The following is a 25,626-nucleotide window of genomic DNA, read 5'->3' as shown; positions in this document are numbered from 1 at the left end:
TGACCCTTGTGTGGTAATGTATAATGCGATTATAATGGGTTACGTGAGAAGTAGCGAGCCAAATGAGGCTCTCTTGTTGTTCCGTGAATTGCAAGTGAAAAAACTTAAGCCTACTGATGTTACAATTTTAGGTGTTGTTTCATCATGCGCTTTATTGGGATCATTGGGATTCGGAAAGTGGGTGCATGAATATGTTAAGAAGAATGGTTTTGATCAATATGTTAAGGTGAACACTGCACTTATTGATATGTATGCAAAATGTGGGAGCTTGCCTGATGCAATTTCAGTTTACGAGAGCATGAGTTATAAGGACACTAAAGCATGGTCAGCGATGATCATGGCTTATGCTACTCATGGACGTGCTCTTTGTGCAATATCTTTGTTTCAAGAGATGCAGAACGCACGCGTTAGACCTGACGGAATTACATTCTTAGGTCTACTCTATGCCTGCAACCACAGTGGATTGATTGAAGAAGGTTTTAGATTTTTCAATAGCATGAAAGAAAGCTACAGGATTGTGCCAGGGGTGAAACACTATGGATGCATGTTGGATTTGATGGCTCGGGCGGGCCGCCTTAATGATGCTTTTAAGTTCTTAATGGAATTGCCAATTTACCCTACAGTTTTACTTTGGCGGACATTGTTAGCTGCTTGCAGCACTCATGGAAATATGGATTTGGGGAAGCTGGTACTTGAGAAAATCTTCGAAATGGACAAATCACATAGTGGCGATTATGTGATCTTCTCAAACATTTGTGCTCGAGCTGGGAAGTGGGAAGAAGTGAATTATATCTGGAAATTGATGAAAGTTAGAGGAGTTAAGAAAATTCCAGGCTGTAGTTCGATAGAGGTTGACAATATAATGCATGAATTCTTCTCTGGGGAGGTTACGCGTATTGAGCACAGGGAGCTGCACCAGGAAGTTGACAAGTTAATTGAGAAATTGAAATTGTTTGGTTATGTTCCTGATAATTCTATCGCTTTTCGTCCTGGCCTGGAAGATGAAGAGAAAGAAGCTACTTTGAGGTACCACAGTGAAAAATTGGCAATTACTTTTGGTCTTCTTAATAGTCCACCCGGAAAAACAATTCGTGTTGTTAAAAACCTTAGAATCTGTGGGGATTGCCATTCAGCTGCAAAACTCATATCGCTCATCTTTAAACGAAATATAATTATCAGAGATATGCAAAGGTTTCATCATTTTGAAGGTGGAAAATGTTCTTGCGGGGATTTTTGGTAACAAATGAACGATATGTACTCTTGCGGCAGGAAACATCCACCACCTTCACATTAACATGTTTCATGAATTTTAAGGTGGAAAAGTATTTTTGGTTACATAATTGATGGAATGCACACTAGAGAGAGCAAGCATCAACCACCTTAACATCAACAGGAGCAAATGCAGAGTTTCCTTGTGATGACTGGGTATTCTCATCAGCCATCAAAATAGTTTGCCTTACAGTTTTTCTTGTGAATCTTGGTGAATTGCGTAACCCAAGGTTTGAAAATAAGTAGGTTTTTTAGTTTTGCATACATATTACATTTTGCTCAGTTTCTTTAATTCTTTCAATCCATGAATTACATGCGAAGCTACTCTTTCTTGTAATCAACTGAAGTACTAAACAGTACTAATTCAAGAAGAAAACTTAAAATTGAATCCATTAATACCCCTGTATTATGGAAAATGAAATTCAGCATAGAACCAATTTCCTTGAAATACTGTGTTTCCGTTTGGTACATAATTTCATTATTTTCCAAACAAAGGCCTAATTGAGATGAGACCATTATATGTCTTGGATCACCGACCCTTTTTTTGTTTTGGTAACAATGTTTCATGAAAAGAGAGGACCACATAACTTGTTTTACACTAACCTGCTTGACGATATTCTGGCCACTAGCCATCTTAAATTTTATGAACTGCCATGTAGAATTCCTAATAAATGTCGTATCTATCATAACATATGCCTCACCCTTATTAGCAATATTTAGCATGCTTCCCATACTTCTCTGTGATGGGGAGTCAAATCAAGAAATGGCTCCATTTGGCACATGCTCGCTGTCCAAATTATCCTGTTAGACTAATGTTAGCAGTTTGTGTTCCACATGATTTTACCCCTTGGGCATGAAAATAACTATTATTACTAATGCAGAATTTGGTAATTTGTTGCCATCGACACACTGGTAATCTTGATAATTCCTGTTTTACATACATATGTGTATGTATGGCTCTGGATGGTAAACACCATCATCAACTCCAATAACAACCTTATCTATAGACAAGGATGAGATACTGCCGCCCTATGCTGATCAAGATTTTTATGTTGAAATATTTGATTGTCCTCTGTGTCTCAGAGTTTTGATTTTTTTTACTTTGTTCAGCTGGCAAGTCTTCCACTTATCGCTAGTTCCTCATAGAAAGAATGTAGTTTTCGGTTAAAAGTTAATGGAGTTTTCAGGACACATTTAAACTTTCTAACTTTAAGGTTATGTTTGTTCTCAGTGGCCACATGCACAATGTGACCAAAAGCGAAGTTGTTGCTATCCAACTACTGGAAAGCCAGCAGTGAACTTTGGCATGCATGGGCTTTGGACAAATTACAACAATGGCTCCTATCCAAAAAGTGGTGATAACACAGCCCTCTATAATGAAGCAGAGGTAAGCTCAACAAATTGCTATTTTACGTATTATAGATATGATGCTCTTTTGTACCTTTGGCACACTGGCAGTAGCTCGTGAACAGAGTTAATTTCTAGAAATAGTTGCTCTAAGGAACTTTCTTTCTCGAGTTTCTACCAGTGGAGTTCCTTTTTCAACGGATGACATGGGTATGATTACAAATCTTCGCCCACTAGCCCCATCAAACATCAAGTCCATACTAGATTGGAGGTGGTGGGAGTGGGCAGGGCAAGAAAGTAACAATCATACCCGATATTTAGAGCGCCAGAGATAGAAAGCGGCGACAGCTGGATTGGAGTTACTGAACATTAAATAAGACCATTTTCATGGCTGACATAATATGAGTACTATAACATCCTTGTGTGGACCTCTTTGTTACAAACCCAACTATTGATCTGTATTTTGATATGGTTGTATGGTGTCAAATTCTATCTTAATAGGTTATCTATAAACGAAGCTAGAATTATTCCAATCACATGTCCTTGTAGTCTGACATTGAGATTATCATCATTTCATTAAGTAATGGTTGACAATTAGCACTGCATTAGGATTGTGTCGAGATCAATTGAGAGTGATAAGGAACTTAAAGTTATATTTGTTTATTAACTTACAAACAAACGTTGTATACAGGAGTTTGGTTTGTTCCCAATTATAGCGTGGTTAGGCCAAGGACATGCTTGCTATTTGCTAATGTAGCCACAATCATAACAGAAATGTTCTCTTGGGCAAGTCGTTTGCTATCCGAGATTTTGGTTTGAGTCCAACTCGTGAAGCAGTTTGTGAGTGTGTGTATACCTCGAGATAACTTTTTATCCACTACTCATCCTCGAAATCTAGTCTAGCTTAGTCATATAGGACTTAAAACTAAAGTGCTTTCTCTGTTGGTTTAATTGTGGAATCAAATAGTGGCGAACCCAATTTTTTTAAATTAGGGTGACTTATAACTAAGGTGCTTTCTTTGTTGGTTTTATTGTGTCAGACAGCGGCGGACCCAAAATTTTTAAATTATGGGTGCTAAACTACTTTTAATATGATATTGCTACTGAGATTGGGTGCCAAGTCAACCTACTTGTGCGTGTACCTTTAACGTAGGTCCACCATTGGAATTAGACCGTGATCTCAGTATAATGCCTCAGCATACATATCTGTAACCATATTATATGTATAGTCAATGATTTGTCATTTGTATGTATAGTCACCTCAGTCGTGCTCGTCGTCAATCTGATAGATAGATTTATATGCAATGGCGGATCTAGAGTATAGTATACGGGTTCCTTCGAACCCAATAACTTTTGCGTAGACCCTATATTTTTATTAAAAAATCCATTAAACATTTATAAATATCTAACTGTGAACCTAGTTATTATTGTATATTAATTTGAGATTACGATAAGAACCTATAAACTTTAAATTCTAGATTTGTCAATGTTTATATGTATAGAAGGATAGTATGCTCAAAGTTTTCCATTATGACAAACCACCCAACCCTATCGGTGCACCCTATCCCTGTGGTCCTATCTCAAAGCACCGGCCATATTAAATATATCATGTGTACCTTGCTCTTCTCTCGCATTATCACATGGCACCTCTCTTCTTTTTTTCTCTTTTTTTTTTTGGGTGAACCTGTAATAATAGAGATAAAAAGAGAAGACCATTGGTGAGATTTAAAATTTTTTACTCAAATAGTTGAGTACAAAGTTGTAAATAACCACTTTGCTGTGACTCATCTCAACATTGCACTTTTTCTTTCTCTCCCCCCCCCCCCCCCCCCCTCCTTTCTTTTTCATGAATGAGCTAATTAAACATTGAAAAAGAAATACTGAAATTCAAGTCACCTATCTGACTTAAAATTTGTAATGAAATTAATTGAAATTCGAACAACCTACTGGTGCACCCCATCTTAAATTTTGTAATTCCAGATACCCCGCTTGTTCAAAGGTAGGTGCACAATCCATATACAAAATATACTAGAGTGATTTTGATTGTGTTATACGGTTTCAGTACTGATCATCAACATGGGATTTGAACAGGGAAATCCTCAATCTCATCCGTCCACGCGTTCTTTTCAGTGGCTGCATCAACATTCCTTAGCGCGCGCCAAACAGCACTGTTACATTTGAATCCTGAGCCAAAACCTATTTGCCATGCTCTGTCACCCTTCTTTATCCTCCCTTTGGCCTCGGAATAGGCCAAATTATACCACACTGAGCTACTTGAAGTGTTTCCGAACCTATAAAGTGTCATTCTAGAAGGTTCCATAAGTACTTCTGAGAGATCAAGATTCTTCTGAAGTTCGTCCAACACGGCCCTCCCTCCTGCATGAATGCAAAAATGCTCGAACGCCATCTTGAAATCAGGGATATATGGTTTTATTTTCCTTTTAAAGACATTTCTCGCGACTAAAGAGGCGAAAAAGAGGAGCTGCTCGGACATTGGGAGGACTAGAGGGCCCAAAGTTGTAATATTTGTTTTTAAGGCCTCACCAGCTACTGCCATTAAGTCTTTTGACAATGACATGCCTTTTTTCCCATCCTCTTCCTCATCTTGGTAGACGCAACCGAATGCTCTGTCGTCTGCACCTTTATGGGTGCGGACAACGTGCATCAGTTGATATTTTGAGCGCCAACGATCCGAGAAACGGTTCGAAAGGAGAATAGCAGATGCACCCATCCGGAAAATCATATTTGGTATTAGCTTTGATTTGTCTTTCCCCGTGTAGAAGGCCGCTGAGACTACTTCCGTGCTTACTATAAGTGCATAGGTGTTTGCTTGCCCCTATTCAGTAATTTCATATGTCAGGAATTTATTGGAGAGAGATGAGGTTAAACTTGTCAAAAAAAAATACTTTTTTTTATTTCCTAGGTACGAAATTTGAAGGAAAAAAACTTTATAACATACTAAAGTATATATCTTTAGAACTCGTAGTCTTAAACATGCATGACATTCCTGTGGCTAAATTTAATGTTAAAGAGTTTCTAAATATTAAAATATATTATTGATCTTATTTGGAACAAATAAAAACAAAACAAGGGCCATATAAACTAAAATGAGGAATCAAGTGTTATTAAAACCTTCATAGAAATGTTTCCACATGAGGTCACTTAACCTAAATAGCCGTCTACATAACCGCTAAATTAAAAATAGCAGACAAATACTATATAATATATGTATAATCTATATATATTATATGTATAACCATATATAATTATTGTACCTATAATCTATGTATACTTGCTAGGAAAAATAAACAGTGAATCCGACTGAATGTTTGTGTAAAGATTGTGAAAGAAGATATACCAACCTGTAAAAGCCGATTAGCTAGGTCCACAGAAATAAGTCCAGCACTACAACCCATGCCTCCAAGATTATAGGTAATCACATTAACTCCAAGCTTATAATGGTTGACAATCATAGCAGAAAGAGAAGGTGTTGGATTAAACATACTAGAATTAACAATAACAATCCCAATCTCTCGGATTTTCACTCCTGTTTTCGCCAACAGATTGTCAATGGCACCAACAATAACCAATTTAGCTTGATGTTGGTTACTACTAAGGGAAAAATTTGATGGAATCCATTTATCTACTGGTATATAAGTCTTATCACTTAAACCTGACCTTTCCAATATTTTCTTTTGAAAATTCAAACTATCTTCATCAAAAATGCCTGCTAATTTCTCTACTAAACGTTCTTTAGATATCATATAACGTTCATGTGGTTTGTAACATGCAAAATCAATTAAGTAAACATTTCTTGGACGACTCATGAAATATAATGTGGCTAAAAAAACAACAAGTGTTGAATAAGATTTCAACATTGCTAGATTTGTAATGAGATCTTCAAGTGTAAGAGTTGAAAGATGAAGTCCAATAGCAACAAGAATTGGAACAATGAGAAGATAAATTGCATTTGATATTAGGTAATGGTATCCAAGTTTTACATATTTAAGTCTAACAGAAAGAAGAAAATTGGGTAGATTTGAATGGATTTCTCCATTCCGAGAATTTTCTGCCATTGTTTTTGGAGAAGAGAGGAGAAATACTAAAACAAGAAAGATTGAGGAAAAAAATATTTGGAGTATGATGAGTTTCCAAGTACATCAAGATTGGTCACTATTTAAAGAGTACTGAAAAAAATAGACTTGCCCACCCAATTAATGTGCCATTAATCGATGATCTATAAATACAATATAGTCAAAATTTGTCATTTACATTTGCCAACTTTCCATTTCATTTTTAATAAATGCACAAGTTAGGTTATACTCTCCCCGGTCCACAATAAGTGATATTTTGATATTTTTTTATGGTCCAAAATAAGTGATTTTTCCAGATTTTAAGAATGACTTAATTATTTTTTTCCTACACTACCCTTGGAGTAAATAATATTGGAGTATGTGTTAGGAGTGTTTATGTGAAGAGATAGTAAATGTTAATATGGTCAATTTCATTGCTAATTAATATTAAAAGGTGAATTTCTTAATCTGTGTGAAAATAAAAAAAAATTATTTATTGTGGACCGGAGGAAGTACTCACATGTGTCAGAAGCAATTTTTACTCATGATAAGAAGATAAGCTAACGAATTATTGCACTTGTAAGAAAGGATAATAGATTATTGAAGAATTAACCTAAATAGCAGCCCACTCAATTATTTAAACTAAAAATAATCGACAAATGTATAATATATGTATAATCTATGTATACCGGCTAGAAAAAGTAAATAGTAAAATCAAACGGCTATTTGTGTAATCTATTATGATAAGAAAACGCTCTTAGTTCAGTTAAGCAGAAAGAAGTAGATCTCCGAAACTCGATATCGTAGGTTCAAATCCTATAGAGTGTAATTTTTTTCTTCTTAGATCGAATTATAATAAAATAGATTTATTAGTAACTTTCACAACAATAAAATTTGACCTACTATGCCCGGTGATGTGATGTATCGACCTTTTTTCTTCAATAAAATCAACTACTAAAGTCTAGTCTCTCGGAACATAATTAAAGTCGAAGAATGCATTTTAAGGTGTGGGATTAATTAATTAGTTGGCAAACCATCTCATATTAAATGCTTTAGTTGGCCACACATGCCATATGTAGGAGCCAGATGCAGACTAATTAAGCAAGTTATAATATCTCAACCCAAATGGTCTTGTATAAAATGTCCCTTTCCTATTAATTTCCCCAAAATATTGGATCTAGAAATCAAAAGAGGCCCCCTCTGGGGATTCTTTTAGGGTTCTAAGGCACAATCCGAGTATGAAATTTTTAGAAATTTATAAAGTTACCATTTCCGATAGCTAACCATTGAAATTTGTGACTTTTCTATAACAATCATCTTCTACAACCACTTTACAATAACGGCCAAGTTTTCTTTGGAGACAAATTTTCATGTTATGTTATAATATATATTTTTTATAATAGCACTTTACTATAGCAGCAAAAAAATATCAGAAAAATGAGACTGTTATAAAGAGATTTAACTATATTAATCACCAATTGACTGTTTCTTTTATGGAGACGAATTAATAAGAAAAGGTATTTTCATGCGTTTAAAAGCACAAGGGAAGGAGCCCCTATATTGGGGGGTGCAAGTGGTGCTCATAACAATGTTTGCTCATGACAAATGTCTATATATTTAGTGAGCACTTTATATAGTCTGCTAGAGTTACTTAATAAGCAATGTTTAGTAAAATTATAATGTTGCTTCAGCAGTAAGTTGCTTGAAATGAAGATTCAAACTATTTTTGCCCTTAAGTTTGTTTCTTAGCCAGCACTTTATATGGTCTCTACTGGTTTTGCCTAATAAGAGCAGTGTTTAGTAACGTTATATATATTGCTAAAGCAGCACTTTTTCAGTTGCTTAAAATGGAGATTCAAACTGTTTTTGTCCTTAAGTTTGTTTCTTAGCAAGCACTTTAAATCGTATAATTTTTTTATTTTTTTTTTGGGTTTTTTAATCGGTGTCGAGTATACGCTTTAGCTAGGACCGACGTACTAATCTGGATTCACGTCAGGAAATTCTACTTTGGGGGTAAAACGCTCCCTACTAAAAATGAGTCTATACTCAGGGGTCGAATCCGAGACCTAGATGAGGGAGTATCACTCCACCACAACCTTTGTCAGAGACGGATCCAGGGTTTAAACCTTATGAGTTCAACCTTTATGATTTTTAAAATTGAACCCATTGTATCTTTAAACTTGTGGTTCAAACCTACCATTTGCGACAATTTTAGTAAACTTTTATACATAAATTTATGTTTCACGTTAAAAGTAATGGGTTCAGATGAACTCGGCTTCACTACTCTACATCCGACCCTGACCTTTGGTGATTATATGATCTATAGGTGTTGCTTAATAAGCAGTACTCCATTTAGTAACGTAATGTTTCTTGATCAGCAGGACTTTTCCAGTTGTTTGAACTTTTATCTTCTTCTTTGTTATTAGGCACAAGCCATGTTCAACTGTTATAGCAATACAAATATTACAACTAAAACTCTTTAAAATTAATGTATTATATTTATACCATATTACGAAACAAAAAATTTTTCAAAAAGAATAAATCTATTTCCTTTTTAGTCAGTTTCAAAAAGAACAAATTATTTTTAAATTTGGAAATAATTTAATTATAAAATTCCGCTTTTACCCTTAATAAGATGATTTATAGCCACACAAATATCTATGGATTATTTTAGAGCATAAATATCAAACTTTTTTCTTTTTCTTAAACTATCTGCACTGTCAAATTCGTTGAAACAAATTGAAACGGAGCACTTTACTCAAGACCTACCCCCATTTAACACCCTTACCAACCCACATGCACAATTTACTCCCCTTTTGTACACATACTATTCACCACCTCTGGCAGCTCAAAACAACTCAACATACTCAAATCAATGCATTAACTACCCAACCACCAGAATTAAAACCCCAACATCTACCAAAATTTTCCTATAGCACAAAGCAAATGGAGTTTTCAAATTGCAGCAAATCTTGAATATGAGTGGTTAATATAAAGTACTCCATCTTGGCAGCTCATACTATTAGTTTATGAAAATGACACTAAATAAAGAATGCCACATTCAACGCTGATATCCTTAAAGTTCAAGACATATGAAGCTGCTATATTTTGACTATATTCCCTCGTTTAAAAGGGCCACTTAATCTTTTTGTTTCTTTTGATAACATTCGTTTACCATAAAAAACGGATAACAATTAAATTTGTAAGTGGTTTTAAGGATATGCAGATTAATTCAATACAAATGATGAATTGTGTTAGATTAAACAGATAAATGACGTAATAAATTGTCAAACCAATTAAGGAAAATGATCCCTGACTCGGTAACAACTTTAATGGAATGCCTGCCTTCGATCCCGGGCTCACGTTAATGATGAACTGATGAACAAAAGTGAGAATTTTGAATAACATAGAAAATAAGAGTATATTGCTTTGATATGCGTGTTACCATATCCCTAATGAATAATCAGACCCCCTTTTATATAGTAGGGGAATTTTACCCTAAGTACAATTCCATACAAAGTAAAAATATTCCGTTTTACTAATCACCGATTTTCTGCCGATACGTGCCGAGATTCACGTCATGATATCCGACTGGTCACGGATATCACGGCCCTTTGTTGGTCGTGCTCGATTATCTGGTAATGCTCTCCGAGGTTTTTGGGATTCGAATCGAACCTGGGGGTCGTAGCCCCGATACTTTCGAGGGCAGACATTTTTTCCGGACCCCGACTCGATGGCTCCTTGCCTCGATTCCGGTTTCTTGCAGTCACGTCTCTTGCTCTGTTTTCTTTATCGAAAATTGAGGCGTCCCACAGACTCGATTTCACCCGTATACAGATAGTCCCCTAGTTTCTCGGAGAGTAAGTTTACGGAAACAACGAGAAACGACATGTATACTTCGATTCCTTCTTCAATACGTCGTGACAGAAACGACAAAGAATCTAAAACGTCCCGTTAGTCGTGTCGTTATGACTTCAAACACGTGTCAGCCATTGACATGTCATCCGTGGATGTGAAACGACGCGAAGCTTCTATAAATACTCCCCTCCTTCTTTCATTTTTTACCTTTTGACCAAGCTTCTACCTTCGAGTCTTCAGGATATCACTGCCCTTCTTCATACTCTAACAATTTTACCTCCGTTCTTTAAGATTTCTCAGTAAATTGCAATCTTTTACTTATTTTCTACCCAAACCAATGCACTTGAACTTTCATCTTCCAACCTTTTTTCATATTTTTAAGTTTTTTCAGGATAACAATGGCTAAAACTTCCAAAATTGTTCTCCCAAAAGTTGCTTCATCTTCTTCACAACCGGCCGCCGAAGTCGAGGACACCACCCCCGATGCGGTCCTCCTAGAGAGATCTTCTCCTGGCGCGGCTACCGATGAACCGGCTGCCGAGCCTCCCTTGAAAATGTTCGTCCCCCGGGGGGTGCTCGGTCACCGGTGACTTTAAGGTCGAAAAGCCATCATGGTGCAGGGCCGATATGGGGCGGTATCTAGGTATATTTGCTCTATCACCGAGAATGTCCTTCCTGTGTTCGAAAGGATTGCAGCTGGGCGGATAAGGATGTAGTTGTCCCCGGACCCGATGACGCCATTACTACCCATGTGGAGGGGTATTTGAGTGTTTACACTTATCCCTTTACATTGGGCCCGGTGGACCCGGTTATTCTGGATTTTTGCAAGAGGTATGAAGTATGCCTCGGTCAGACCCTCCTGTCATTGTGTAGGATCGTAATCCTTCTTCGATACTTCGTGAAAAAGACCGAATCCTATCAATTCACCATCGATCACCTTCTCCGCCTATACAGTCCCCGAATCTTCCGAGGGGGACGGATAAAGCTCACACGCTGGGCTAACAAAGCCCCATTCTCGAGCATCGATGAGGACCGAGATCGAGGCTAGTAAGGACGCTTTGTCCAGCAGAATATTGACCGGATCGACCAGCTCCGGACTGAAATGAACGAGGTCCAGGCCTTGGCCGATATCTAGAAGGGAAAAATGGATCGACTGGCTTCGGAGAAGGAGACCGCCTGGGAGTAGCTGGCATCAGTAGAGGTCCAACTTCGAGTGGTGAAAAATATGGCCGATACGTGGGCTCGGCAAATCGAGAACCTCCAAGTTCAACTGGGCTCGGCCATTGCTGAACGATGCCCTTGGCACAAAGCTCAAAATAACGAGGTCGAGTAAAATATATCCAGGGTTGGTGCTGAAAAGATAGTGGCCCAGTACAAGGCTGATGTTGAGTACGTGAAGCAGTTGTATCGAAGGGAGACCCTCGAGGAGATCCATGCCCGAGGTTTTGACCTATCGACCGAGATCGAAGAGGCTTGAGGCTCGAGGTAGAGGCCAAGAAGCTGGCCGAACCCGAGGGTGAAGAAGGCTCTGAGGGATCCGGCATACCAGAAGATGGAGAAGACACCGACGACTCTGGTGACGAGGCGGGCTCCGATGGAGATCAGGCATAGGTGCCTTAGGAATTTTTGCCTTTGTTTTTGCATTTTATACATTTATTTTATTTAGGTCATTTTTATCGGCCTTTGTAAAGATATTCTGGAATGTATATATAAGGTTTTTACCTTTTTTGAAATTTTCAAATCTTACTTTTAGCATATATTTTTACAATTGCAAAGATTTCAAATGCCTTAGCACGGAGTAAAACATAGTAATAAGTTGTATTTCGGAGGTCCGAACAATACTTGTTCTCGACGTAAGTTTTGTTTGAAACTTGTGGGGGTTCGGTATGACCAGAAGCTTTTCCCCAAAGTGTCTGTACCTCCGGGCTTCGATAGCCCGAGCCGTCCAAGTTTGTCTTGGACAACAGTCCCCGAGTGGGGACAATCTATTGGATCCGGATAGAGTCGGCCCTTGGGCTCAATATCCTTAAGGAACAAAATGTAATAGTCTTAAGGGACAAAATATGTATCTGCAAGGTAGAAACTTTCTTTCATTCCCGTGCGTAATATACAAGATTGTAAGTGTGTACAAGCTTCGTGTTATGGCTTGGGTGGTCTATGCGGGAACTGTTCATTTGATCGTTTGGCCGTTACAATAAATCCTATCCACCGAGCCTAGACTGTTCAAGCACAAAGTTTCCTTCCTTACTACAAATTATTACCCGAGGATGATGACCCCCAGTATTCGAGGTCGATCGTCGAGAGGGCTCGTATACTGTTGAGGTGACCATCGATTTCAATTCAAAATTGGTCTTCGATTCTAAGTTAGAACGATCCACTGTTTCCTCGTTAAAAACCTTGCCAAAAAACTCATTTGGGAAAAAACTGGTTCAAGGGAAAAAGAGTGCAACACGTGCTTTCAGGCCTAGCAACTACATCATCCTTTGGTTGTTGCCTGCAAGTGTTAGTCCTATTCGCAATATATATCAAGAAAGAATGAATGGGGTCATACCTTAGCAGTAGTATCATTTTAAGTGGGCCACGTTCCAGTTGTTCGGTAGTCGCTCACCATTCCCTGCTTCGAGTTTGTACGAGCCTTTACCGGTAATTTCGATAATTCGATATGGACCTTCCCAATTCGGTCCCAGCTTCCATTCGTTCGGGTTCCGGGTATTCAGTGTCACCTTTCTTAACACCAAGTTCCCGATATTAAAGTTCTGTAGGTTGGCCCTCCGGTTGTAATACCTTTCAATTCGATATTTCTGGGCGGCCAACCGGACGAGGGCGGCCTCGCGCCTCTCATCCAATAGTTTTAGGATCGTGCTCATAGCCTCACCATTTGAATCTTTGATCGTATATCGGAACCTGAAACTCGATTATCCTTCCTCGACCGATATTAGTTCTTCAGCACCGTAGACCAATGAAAACGGGGTAGCCCCAATACTAGACTTTGAGGTCGTACGGTATGCCCACAGGACTTCGGGCAAAATTTCCTTCAGCACCGTAGGGTTTGGAGTATGGTCTTGTTTGTAAACTCCGCCTGCCCGTTCCCACTAGGGTGATAGGGTGTTGATAAGATTCTTTTGATCTTATGGTCCTCGAAAACTTGACTTACCTTGCTGCCGATGAACTTCTTCCCGTTGTCACATACGATCTCGGTCCCAAATAAAATCAATAACTTCTTTTTCTCTGACTTTCTCAAATGCCTGAGCCTCAACCCATTTAGAAAAATAGTCAGTCATAAGTAATATAAATTGAGCCTTACCGGGTGCCCATGGCAGGGGACTGACGATGTCCATTCCCCATTTCATGAATGGTCAATATGACAAGACCGAATGTAGTAGCTGTCACGACCCAATTTCATAATAGGCCGTGATGGCGCCTAACGCCACCGCTAGGCAAGCCAACTGTGAACTAGTCACGTGATTTCCTCTTTTTTAACAAATTCTTTTCCAAGTAATTAAACTTTCCTTAAATAAAAAAAGATTTGAGAAATAACAGATCTAAAATAAATAACATGAAAGCAACTGTGTGCAATCATAATCATAGAATAAAACCAAAACCGCAAGTCTACTAGTGTGTGCCAAGACCTGGTGTCACAAGTGTATGAGCATCTAGTAGAATATACAAAAGAATACTAGTCTACTGTCCGAAGTGAAATAGACAGAAAGATACAGTCAAAAGAAAGGCTCCGACTGCTGCAGAACGGCTCAGAAGGCAGCTCACCGTGAAACCTCAAAGTGGTAATCAAGTGTGCACGCCTGGCTGATATCCAGATGCACCTGCCTCAGATCCTGCACATTTAAGTGCAAAAGTGTAGCATGAGTACATAAACACCATTTACCCAGCAAGTATCCAGTCTAACCTTGAAGAAGTAGTGACGAGAGGTCGACTTTGACACTTACTATGGGCTAACAATAATATGTCAAAATTTTATTTTAAGCATGGATTACATGAAGAATACTGAAAAACCCAATAACATGAAACAATAAATAATCCCTTCACCAATATTAAGTCCCAAATTTATTTTTCATCATTTAACAATTTATATCTCAAGCCAAAGAAGCAATATCAATTATAATTGGTTCCAAAGATTTATCATGCGCAAATTATGCCGAGGTCGTATGGCCTGATCCAACATAATATTTAAACTGTGCACTGCCGAGGGTCTAACGGCACGAACCATAGATGCATCTATCTGCTACCGAGGTGTCCGACCCGATCCATAAAAGAGAAAATACATTTACAACAACCAATTCAAGATTTATTAAGGGGAAATTATTCAAGGGAATACCAAATTCTCATTAACGGTCAAGAAAATAAAGTTTAACCTTTTACAATTCCTTTATCAAGTTTTAATATGATTTAAGCAATTAAATTAACAAGTAGGGTACAACATTGTAAGTATAGTATGGTATGGGTCCTAGACTACCCCGACAATAGCATAATTAGTAGCTACGTACGGACTCTCGTCACCTCGTGCGTACGTAGTCCCCACAAATAGAAGCACATTTTAATTCAATTCACCTATGGGGTTAATTCACTCTTACAAAGTTAGAAAAGAGACTTACCTTGTCTCAAGCCTACTTCCGATCCAAGATTTGTGCTCAAACCCTCAATTTAGTGCCAAAATAACTCTAAACTAGTCAAATGTTATATAAAATAGTCAATATAGGCTCAAAAGTTCATATTCTAACTATTAAAGCGATTACCCAACCCCAATTGAAGAATTCCCAAAATTCACCCCCGGGCCCACGTGCCCGAAATCCGAAAATATTTGAAGAAAATTATTACCCATAACCTCATGAACTAAAATATATGATTTTCATCTAATTCTATAATCAATTTCGTGGTCAAATCCCATTTTTATTCAACACTTAGGTTTTCATCTAAAACCTTGATTTTACTAAATTTTTATATGTTAATCTACTCATAATCTATGTATTTAACTCATATTGTGTAGAAATTACTTACCTCAAAGTGCTAGGTGAAAACCCCTCTTCCAAGAACTCCAAAATCGCCCAAGAGATGAAAGAAAATGAACTAAATAGCCTAAGTCCCGCATTTAATAAGTTGTGCACAAGTCTCAGATGTCACATTTGCGACACCTGGTTCGCAAATGCAAAGGTCGCAAATGCGACAAATCCATAACAAATGCGAACTTGGGCTTCTACTACCAAGGTCGCAAATGCGACCAAAGTGTCGCAAATGCGAACACTACCCAACTCAGGCTTCTTCGCAATTGCGAAGCCTTCCTCGCAAATGCGAACAAATTCTCGCATTTGCGAGACCTGCAACAGCTACCAAGAAATACCAAAAAAAATGAAGTTTTTCTCATCATCCCGAACGTCCGAAACTCACCCGAGCCCTCGGGGCTCCACACCAAACACACACACAAGTCTAACAATATCATACAAACTCATTCGAGCGATCGAAACACTGAAATAACATCAAAACCCACGAATCGGACACCAAAATGCATGGATTAACTCATGAACTCAAAAACTTCTAAATATACTATCGCGCGTCCGATTCCTATCAAATCAACTTGGAATGATGCCAAATATTGCGTGCAAGTCTTAAATGACATTAAGGACCTACTCCAATTACTGAAATCAGAATTCGAACCAGACTTCCGGATGCGCCTCTAAGTCCAGAATCACCATACAGAGATATTCCTAGGCTCGTAATCCCAAATAGACATCTATAATATAAAGATCCACTTCAACCCAAACTTATAAAATTCACCCAAAATGCCAACTTTCATTATTAGGCGCTGAAATGCTCCCGGGTCATCTAAAACTCGACCCGAGCATACGCCCAAGTACGAAATCAACATACGAACCTATTGGAACCGTCAAATCCCGATTCCGAGGCCGTTTACTCAAAACGCTGACCGTAGTCAAACTTGGCCTTTTAAGCCAACCTTATGGAACCAAGTGTTCCGATTTCAATCCGAACCCTTCCAAATCCCGAGCTAACCATCCCTACAAGTCATAAAATAGTAAAAGCATATACGGGGAGTCTTATTTAGGGGAACGAGGTTGTAGAAAGCAAAACAACCGATCGGATCATTACAGTAGCTCCCCGGGCTGATGGATCATCGGTGCTTGCCTCTAACAGCCGTCGCATTTCCGCACGAACTCCTTCGCATGTTTATCTATGTCGATCCAATAATAGCCGACGAAAGGTTATCTTACGAACCAACGATTCGACCCCCGAATGGTTCCCACAGGTGTCTTCGTGAACTTCCCTCAAAACATATTCGTTGTCTCCCGGTCCCAGACATATGTCGATTGTGCCATCAAACGTTCTTCTGAACAGGGTGCTATTTTCGGATAGGCTGAACTTGGCCGCCTTCATGCGCAGAGCTCTCGATTCTTTCAGATCCGAGGGCATCTTTCTGGTTTTCCGTCACGACCCAAAACTCCACGTGACCGGCACCCGACACACTACCCCACCCGAGCAAACCAAACCATGTGATTCACCCTAATCATATGCATGAAAACCAATTTAACTGCGGAAGCTCCTTGAAAATCATATACATTTTTAAGTTAAATGATAAAATAATTTCCACTTCAAAATCACACATGATATCTTTCATGATAATAACAATGAGACTAAGTAAAATAAATATACTTTCATGTATGTCGTGTACAACCCCGTTGTTACAACCTTTCACAACTATCTATGGAGCCTCTATACCAAAGAATAGAACCAACGGTTGGAGTAGTTCCAACAAAATAAAATAAGGAAGAACATGATAGCTACCATGAAATAAAAGTGGTGCTTCATAATACCTCAGAAAGAGAGTCATCCTGGACTGACCACATGCCACATATCATACATCGTCTTGAAACATGTAAAGTAAGCAGGACCCTGGAGGCCCCCCCAAGGGCTGAGTATACCCCAACGGTACTCAATAAGTGTCATAGACTCTCTCTAACTCAAGTTCTTGGGACAAACTTTATAAAAACAATGCGCCAATATTTGATATAAAACGATAAGAAATTCTATCAATTCATGACCCTTGTTATTTTAAATAACAACCAAGTGAAATATAACCCATAATATAAACTTTTAAACCATTTAAAATAATCCAAGATTTTGGATAAAATCGTACAGAATCATTCCATTTGCTTTAAGTCATCGAAATCACTTTCGGCTTCTTAGGCCTAAACATAAGAAAATCATCCTTACCTTTCACTGGGAGTACTATACCATCACCGACACAAGAAGGTCAACTAGGTTATGTACCTAGCGGCAAGTATCATATACCCTACTTGCTCAGGTCGTCTCATCATAGTGCTATACGAATCGACTCAGCCATGCTAATAATAGCACAAAATAGTACTCTCTCGAGGGAGAGCACTCTGCCGTAGTCTATACCACAAAGTGGCCATCTACGCCTACACTGGCACATGTAGTTTCGTGACAACGAACACAATATATCCAAAGTCAATCTCAGTGAACACAAGTAACTCCCAAAATATTTGATACTTCAAAATAGATTCATAGCATAGTAGCCTCAAATGATCTATTTTTATCAAATCATAGTATTTATAGAAAATCTAAATCCTTTGAACAAAATTTAAATAAATAACCTTTTACATGTTAAAGCCTTTAGAAATTTAACATCAATCTTTAAAAGATACCACAAATGCTATTCTGTTTGTCAATTTCTAAAAGAAATACTTTCCATGAAAACTTATCTTTAGCACTCAAATATGTATACTCTTGTCAATACGTAAGTTTTGATAAAAACTTATAACATTTACCTTGAGTGTCACTTTGCCAATAAGATTTAAAATATTTTTTTTTATAAAACGGCATGACACTACATATGCAACATAATATTCTAGTTCATGGAGACATCCGTACTTGAATGTCCTCACAAGCACGAAAGCACATTTGCAAACAACTTAAGTATTAACTCGAAACATGCTTTTAGAGAAAGTCCCTCAAGAAGAGTAAGTTTTAATCAACTTACCTCGCTTTTGCTTTATTAACATTCACAAGATTTCAATCCACCTCCATCATTCTAATGTTGATTAAAATGCTCAACCTGACCAACAAGTCGATATCTATAATTAGATATCCTAATTACATCAAAATATGACCTAAGATATTGATCAACATCCATATATGGCTCACAAGTTGGCTACAAGCCTCCAACAACTCAAATCTCCAAATAGTTTTACATGCTAGACCATTCAACTTCGTTCTTGTGTTTTAATACCCATTCGAAGTCATTAATGATACTATATCAATTGTCCATTTCCACCAAGTTACTATTCATCGTCTTCCATAATCAACACTTGCAAAATATACAATTCGGGTGATTACTTAGTTGATCACTTCCATCTTTTGCTAATAATTATTTCCATAGATTCATTGTATTCATAAATTTCATCGTCAAGACTACCATTCATCTTCTCTCTTATTTTCTCAAAAGTACTATTCATGCTATGAACTAGAGTTTTATAATCCAATCTTTCAACCATTAAAACTTGTAACAAATGCTTAAAATACTTCTAACTACTCATAATAAATGAGTTTGAAGCATTGGAATTACCTCTAGTAGATCAATCTTGAAAAATCACAACTTTGGTGATTTTTGTGTTCTTGAGGATTTGATGAAGAAATCTAGTATTTGGATGTAATAATGATGTTATAACTCATGTATATTGAGTAATAATCAACTCAAAACATCATTAACAACTTACCTTGGTTGAATGGACTTGATTTGAGCTCAAAATCCCCCCTTCACCTCAAGAACCCTAACCCTCAAATACTCAAAATACTCCCCTCCCCCGACCTTGTATTTATAGGCCCAGAATACTGGGTTTCGGATGCGGACCTGGATGTATCACATCCCCACTTCACTCCTCTTTGAAGTTCGGATGCGGACCTAGACGCTATGGCAGCACTTCACTGCCAGCCTCTCTTTCGGACGCGGCCTCGGATGCTTCGCATCCGCAGGCTCCTCCGCGAGCCTTTGGTAATTTGGTCATAACTTCTTGTAGGAATGTCCAAATAACAAACGGTTTGAAGCGTTAGAAACTAGACTAAAAGATATTTCATTTTATAGGTTTTAAATCGCACAACCAATTATATATATGTAGATATAGTTGTCCAAAATTTGGTCTTGTGCGTACTCATTTGGAACTTTAGTCTATCATGTAATTTCCTACTTGACTTAGACTTAGGGATCTCCTTAGAACCCACATAACTTATAATATGCCTTGTACACTTATTGTAATATCCAATTGATATCCATCAAATTAATAGTCCTTGTCTGCATACAAAATAATATAATTAGCGCACATCAACTTTCTTAGTAGCACTTAAGTACATCAAAAGTTTCCGGGGTGCTACATTTTCAGGTAATCTATATACTTGTTTCTACAGTCACAAGTTAAAATTGTATAGTTTATCTCGGCGTGGCCTTCTTCCACTATCGATTTCATGAGTTGTACGACCGTTCCCGAACTGAATTCGTCCTCATCAACTGACGACCCCAAGTTAGCCAGAGCATCGGCTTTGCTGTTTTGATCCTGGGGTACATGTTGCAGGGTCCACTCCTTGAACCGATGTAGTGTTACTTGTAGTTTATCCAAGTATCTTCGCATTCATTCCTCTTTCACTCCGAACGTCCCATTGACTTGATTCACCACAATGAAGGAATCGCATTTGGCTTCGACCACCTCGACCCCCAGGCTTTTAGCCAGTTTGAGACCTGCAATCATGGCCTCATACTCGACCTCATTGTTAGTTAATTTCATAGTCCTAATAGATTGCCTAACTATGTGACCCGTGGGCGGCTTCAACACGATGCCGAGTCCGAACCCTTTCACGTTCGAAGCACCATCCGTAAAGAGGATCCAGACCCCCTAGGAGGTGTTCGAGGTTAAAAACAATACCCTTTAAACTTCAGGTATTAAGGACGGCGTGAAGTCAGCCACGAAGTCTACTAAAATTTGAGATTTGATGGCGGTTCGGAGTCGATATTCAATATCGTACTCACTAATTTTCGCGACCCATTTGGCCAATCGTCCCGAGAGCTAGGGCTTGTGCATTATGTTCCTCAATGGTAAGTAGTCACGACACATATGGGATGGCACTAAAAGTACGGCCTCGATTTCCTAGAGGCGCTTAGCAAAGCGAGCGCCAATTTCTCCAGTTGACGATACCTCGTTTCGGCCTCGCCTAGAGTCCTGCTAACATAATATATAAAAAATTACGTACCTTCTTCTTCACGGACTAAGACTCCACTTACCGCTATCTCGGATACCGCTAAGTACAGGTACAACTGTTCGTCTGCCTTCGGAGTATGAAGAAAAGGTGGACTCGAAAGGTACCGTTTGAGTTCTTCCAAATCTTGTTGGCACTCCGGGGTCCACGAGAAGCTATTCTTCTTCTTCAGTAACGAGAAGAACCGATGACTCTTATCGGAGGACCTCAAAATAAACTGACCGAGGGCGGCTATGCGCCCGGTTAGACTTTGAACGGCCTTGACATTATCCACAACGGTGATGTCTTCTATGCCATTGATCTTCTCGGGATTGATCTTGATCCCCCTGTTGGACACCGTGAATCCAAGGAACTTCCTGGACCCGACTCCGAATGCGCATTTCTCCGGGTTCAGCTTCATATTGTATTTCTTCAGTATGTTGAAGGTTTCCTGCAAATGTTCCAAATTGTCCTCTTCTCGCAGGGACTTAACTAGCATGTCGTCAGTGTAAACCTCCATTGATTTTCCTATCTGTTTTTCAATATCTGATTTACTAGGCGTTTGTATGTGGCATCAGCATTTTTTTAGTCTGAATGACATTACGTTATAACAATAAGTGCCATATTTAGTGATGAAGGAAATCTTTTCTTGGTTGCCCGGATCCATCTGGATCTAGTTGTACCCGGAATAGGCGTCGAGAAAGGTGAGTATTTTTTGGCTGGCCGTCGCATCGATCATGCGATCGATGTTAGGCAAAGGAAAGGAGTCCTTAAGGCATGCCTTGTTCAAGTCTTTGTAGTCTACACGCATTCTTAACTTATTTCCCTTTTTAGGTGCTACCACTACGTTTGCTAACCAGTCCGAGTACTTAACTTCCCGAATGGAACCTATTTTAAGGAGTTTGGATACCTCGTCTTTGATGAATGTGTGTTTGACTTCAGACTGGGCCTCCTCTTCTGTTTAACAGGGTGAAACTTCGGATCCAAGCTCAGCTTGTGAGTAGTTACTTCTGGTGGGATCCCTGTCATGTCAAGATGGGACCAAGCAAAACAATCTATGTTAGTTATAAGGAATTTAATGAGTTTTTTCTTGAGCTCGGGAGTTAACCCCGTGCCCAGGTATGCCTTTTGATCGGGAAGGTGCTCGATCAATATGACTTGCTCCAGCTCCTCAACCATTGACTTAGCGGCATCGGAATCGTCAGGGGCTATGAAAGACCCGGGGACTCCGTAATCGTCATCCTCGCCCGTCCCCTGCTTTTCTGGTTCGATCGGGGACGCTGTCGGTGATTGCTATTTGGTTTCTTCCTTGGTGACCGAAATCGGGTTCTTCAATGTTGAGAGTGCGGATATCGGGACCAGCTCATCGACCGCGAATATCTCTTTTGCAGCCGGTTGCTCTCCGTAAACTGTTTTGATCCCTCCCGATGTGGGGAATTTCAACGCCTTATGTAGTGTCGAGGGTACTGTCCTCATGTTGTGAATCCATGGCCTCCCGAATAGAGCATTGTATCTCATATCTCCTTCAATCATGCAGAACTTTGTTTCCTGAACGGTTCCGGCAGTGTTTACCGGCAGGATTATCTCCCCTTTAGTGGTCTCACATGCCACGTTAAACCCGTTTAAAACTCAGACTGCAGGAACAATTTGGTCTTGTAGACCCTCTGAACACCTATATTTTTGACTATATTTTAATTTTTACCACCTTCTATTATGTAAATATTTTTAGAAAATTAGCATATATTTGTTTAGCTTTGTTATATTTTTATATAGGGTAAGAATTAAAACTAATTTAAAAGGTCAATTCATCACACTGTTTAAGACCCACACTGTTTAAGACCCAGCAAAATCCAGCAATTCATCACACTGTTTAAGACCCACAAATGCCTCAAATTCAAGCCTAAAAACACCTAGTGAAGATTCATTGATAGTGACCTCTCTCACGCCAAAAACCAGCAACCTCACGAGGTACAGTCGAGTTTCGGTCTGGGCTCGAATTTTAGAAGGTTCGTCGCTAGATTTTCTGCTCATTTGCCCTTGGTTTGGTGTACTTGCCCGGCTCAGAATTGTTTTTGCATTAATCAAGTTCTAAAGAAAATTTTTATTTAAAGGTTCATTACTTATCCTCTCTTTGTTAATTATTTTATTATTTTGTGTGATGTTCTTATAGAGGTTCATGTGATAATTTTTTGTGTTGTTTTATTTATACACATTATCATGTTGTAGTTTTTTTTTTACATGCTTCAAGCTATTTGTCAACAGATTATTTGAATAGGATTTCATCTTAATGAGATTTGCTATTTAGAATTAAGAATGAAGATCTTGCCATATTAATGGGACATGCGTTAGAGTTCAAGTAAGTGAACCAGAAATGAGTTACGACATTTAATAGGAAAGAAAGAATTAGACATGGGTTGGATTGAGTATAAATCTGTCAGGCCCAATAATTTTGTCACTAGACTAATAATTAGCTCATTCTTCCATAATGGATAAATGCCTCCTAATTTCAAAGATAGAGTAGTAAGTTATAAATATTTCTAAGTATGGATAACTTGTCAATACTTTAAATAACTAATATATTTTCCGACTTCCAAATAATTTCCTATTCATAAACTCTTGGTCTTACAATAATTTCAAATTAGTTTAGGAAAATAATACTAGTGCGTGTTCATGTGACTTGACCAATCAACTTCGAATAATAATAAATGTGTTATTGATTGTGTACACGTACGCATGACATGATTCTTGACGCCAAACAAAAATGAGTACATGTACGCGTGACTTATTTCAAGATAATTTTTATAAATCTAATCAAGCAATAAAAGCGAACATATGTAAAACATAAGAACCAATAAAACACAGGTTATCAAAAAATAATATAAGCCAAATGTAGTCAATAAAGCGACTGTGGTAGAACCACGGGACTCGGGGAATACCTTGCACCTTCTCCCCGTTCAACAGAATTCCTTATCCGGACTTTGTTTTCGCAGGCCAATAATAATAGAGTCAAATCTTCCTTTGACTAGGGATTCAAATAAAAGGTGACTTGAAACACCCAAAAATTCGATTCCAAGTGGCGACTCTGTAAATAAAATAATCCCTACTCAAATTTGTCACTTTAATTGGAAAAACTCTTTAACCCATAACAATCCATAATTGGCCCACTTTTCTGTTAGAGGCCATACCAAATAGAACGGGGCTGGATCAGTAACTAGGCGGGGTAGACTTTCGTGTTCCCGGTATGTTGCCCCCACCTCGGTTCGAGCAGTCCGCTTGGGTAAGTCAGGTCTAAAATACTCCGCCCAGGATTTTAAACCTACAATAACATATCCTCATGCCGGATCCCTAGTAGAAACGTTTGTTTGCATCATGTGTATTTAACTTTGGGGACTCAACACAGGGGTTGGGTCTGTCTAGGACAGGTGTACCTGAAAATTACAAGACTATGCTGATGCATCTTATGTGCTACATGTGCATTATGTTTGATTCGGTTTGTTCATATTGACCGGCTTCTAAAAAATAAAAATAAGAATTGAGAGAAAACCATAAGGAAGAAAATAGAAGAGAAAATTTACCCGTTTATTTTTTAAACAAAATCTCGGTATTTGAAAATCCAAAAACCTTGTCAAAAGTTTACCCCAAAACGATTATTACAAAATAAGATTAAATTTTTCCAAAAAAAAGAAAAGAAAAAAGAGAAGGTGTCATCCCATTCCTGAAATATTTATGAACTACGCGGGTCTGATTCTCACCGGATATGAGATACGTAGGCAACCTTAATAGGGTTCGGCCCCATTTTTGCAAAAATAACCAAAAGAAAGAAATGTGTATAGTGTTTTCTTTTGTTTTGTCCAAATAAGCTGACCCAACTTCGGTTAATCCCGAGCCGTTTCTGTCAGAATAGCCTTAGAACATCTTCAAAATTGTCGAAGGGCTGTAATAGCAAGAACGGACGTGTCTGTCAATTGGTATCACTTTTACCATAATGTCCTTCCCTTGGTCCAAAAATTTTCCTTAGAAGTATGACGGGGCATAGTTGCAAAAATAGCCACCATCTCTTTGACTTTTTTTTAAAAAAAATTAGGTTATTTACAGAATATTATTTTACAAAAAGAGTGCATTGTTTTGTCTTTTGAACTAGCGCCAACCCTTACCTTAACCACCCACAGGTACAAAATAAGCATTGTTCAGAACGCACATTTGAAGGTTGTAGACGAAGCTCCACTTCAGCTTCCGATGTGGTGGTATGACTTGGGGAAAGATGATCAGAAATGGGTCACCAAGCACCTAGGAGCCCTCACAGATATTATGAAAGTTAAACCACATGACGATTTGATTGAGGCACTAGTGACATTTTGGGACCCCGTTCACAATGTCTTTCGCTTCTCCGATTTTGAGCTTACTCCCACGTTAGAAGAAATAGCTGGATATTCCGGGTTTGGCAGGGATTTGAGAAACATGAAGCTCATATTCCTGAGGGCTCTCTCTGTACACCGATTCTTTAATCTTCTGAACATTAGTAAGCAAATCAGAAAAACCAACGTAGTCGAAGGGTGTTGTTCTTTCTACTTCCTGTACTCCAGGTTCGGGAATCCAAATGGGTTTGAAATGCATAAAAATAGCCTTAACATTAAGCAAAAACAGGACACATGGCAGATTCACCGTCGGTTCGTCTTCATGGTGGCGTTTCTGGGAATTATGGTCTTCCCAAACGAGGAGCGAACAATGATACCCGCACAACCAGGGTTTTACAGATCCTCACTACCAAAGAACATCACACTCTTGCCCTGATCATTCTATCAGACAT

At 38.5% G+C, this 25,626-nt stretch overlaps 2 protein-coding genes across 2 annotated transcripts; one reads left to right on the top strand and one right to left on the bottom strand.

Annotated features, from left to right (window-relative positions):
- The first annotated feature begins 6 nt into the window (after positions 1-6).
- LOC104089598 (pentatricopeptide repeat-containing protein At2g02980, chloroplastic) lies at positions 7-3,149 on the top strand. Its single transcript, XM_009594532.4, has 2 exons — positions 7-1,425; positions 2,501-3,149. Exon 1 carries the CDS (start codon positions 17-19, stop codon positions 1,238-1,240), a length of 1,224 nt encoding a protein of 407 aa, XP_009592827.2. The 5' UTR covers positions 7-16; the 3' UTR covers positions 1,241-1,425; positions 2,501-3,149.
- Positions 3,150-4,444: 1,295 nt separating this feature from the next.
- LOC104089591 (3-ketoacyl-CoA synthase 20-like) lies at positions 4,445-6,823 on the bottom strand. The gene is made up of 2 exons (XM_009594523.4): positions 5,979-6,823; positions 4,445-5,452 (listed from the first exon to the last, which is right to left on the bottom strand). The coding sequence occupies exons 1-2, from the start codon at positions 6,690-6,692 to the stop codon at positions 4,688-4,690; spliced, it is 1,479 nt and encodes a 492-aa protein (XP_009592818.1). The 5' UTR covers positions 6,693-6,823; the 3' UTR covers positions 4,445-4,687.
- Between the last annotated feature and the right edge of the window lie 18,803 nt (positions 6,824-25,626).

Source organism: Nicotiana tomentosiformis, unplaced genomic scaffold, assembly GCF_000390325.3.
Source record: "Nicotiana tomentosiformis unplaced genomic scaffold, ASM39032v3 Un00151, whole genome shotgun sequence".
NCBI lineage: Eukaryota > Viridiplantae > Streptophyta > Magnoliopsida > Solanales > Solanaceae > Nicotiana > Nicotiana tomentosiformis.
Note: the sequence above shows the minus strand (reverse complement) of the source record. Positions and strands in the feature narration are given on the sequence as shown.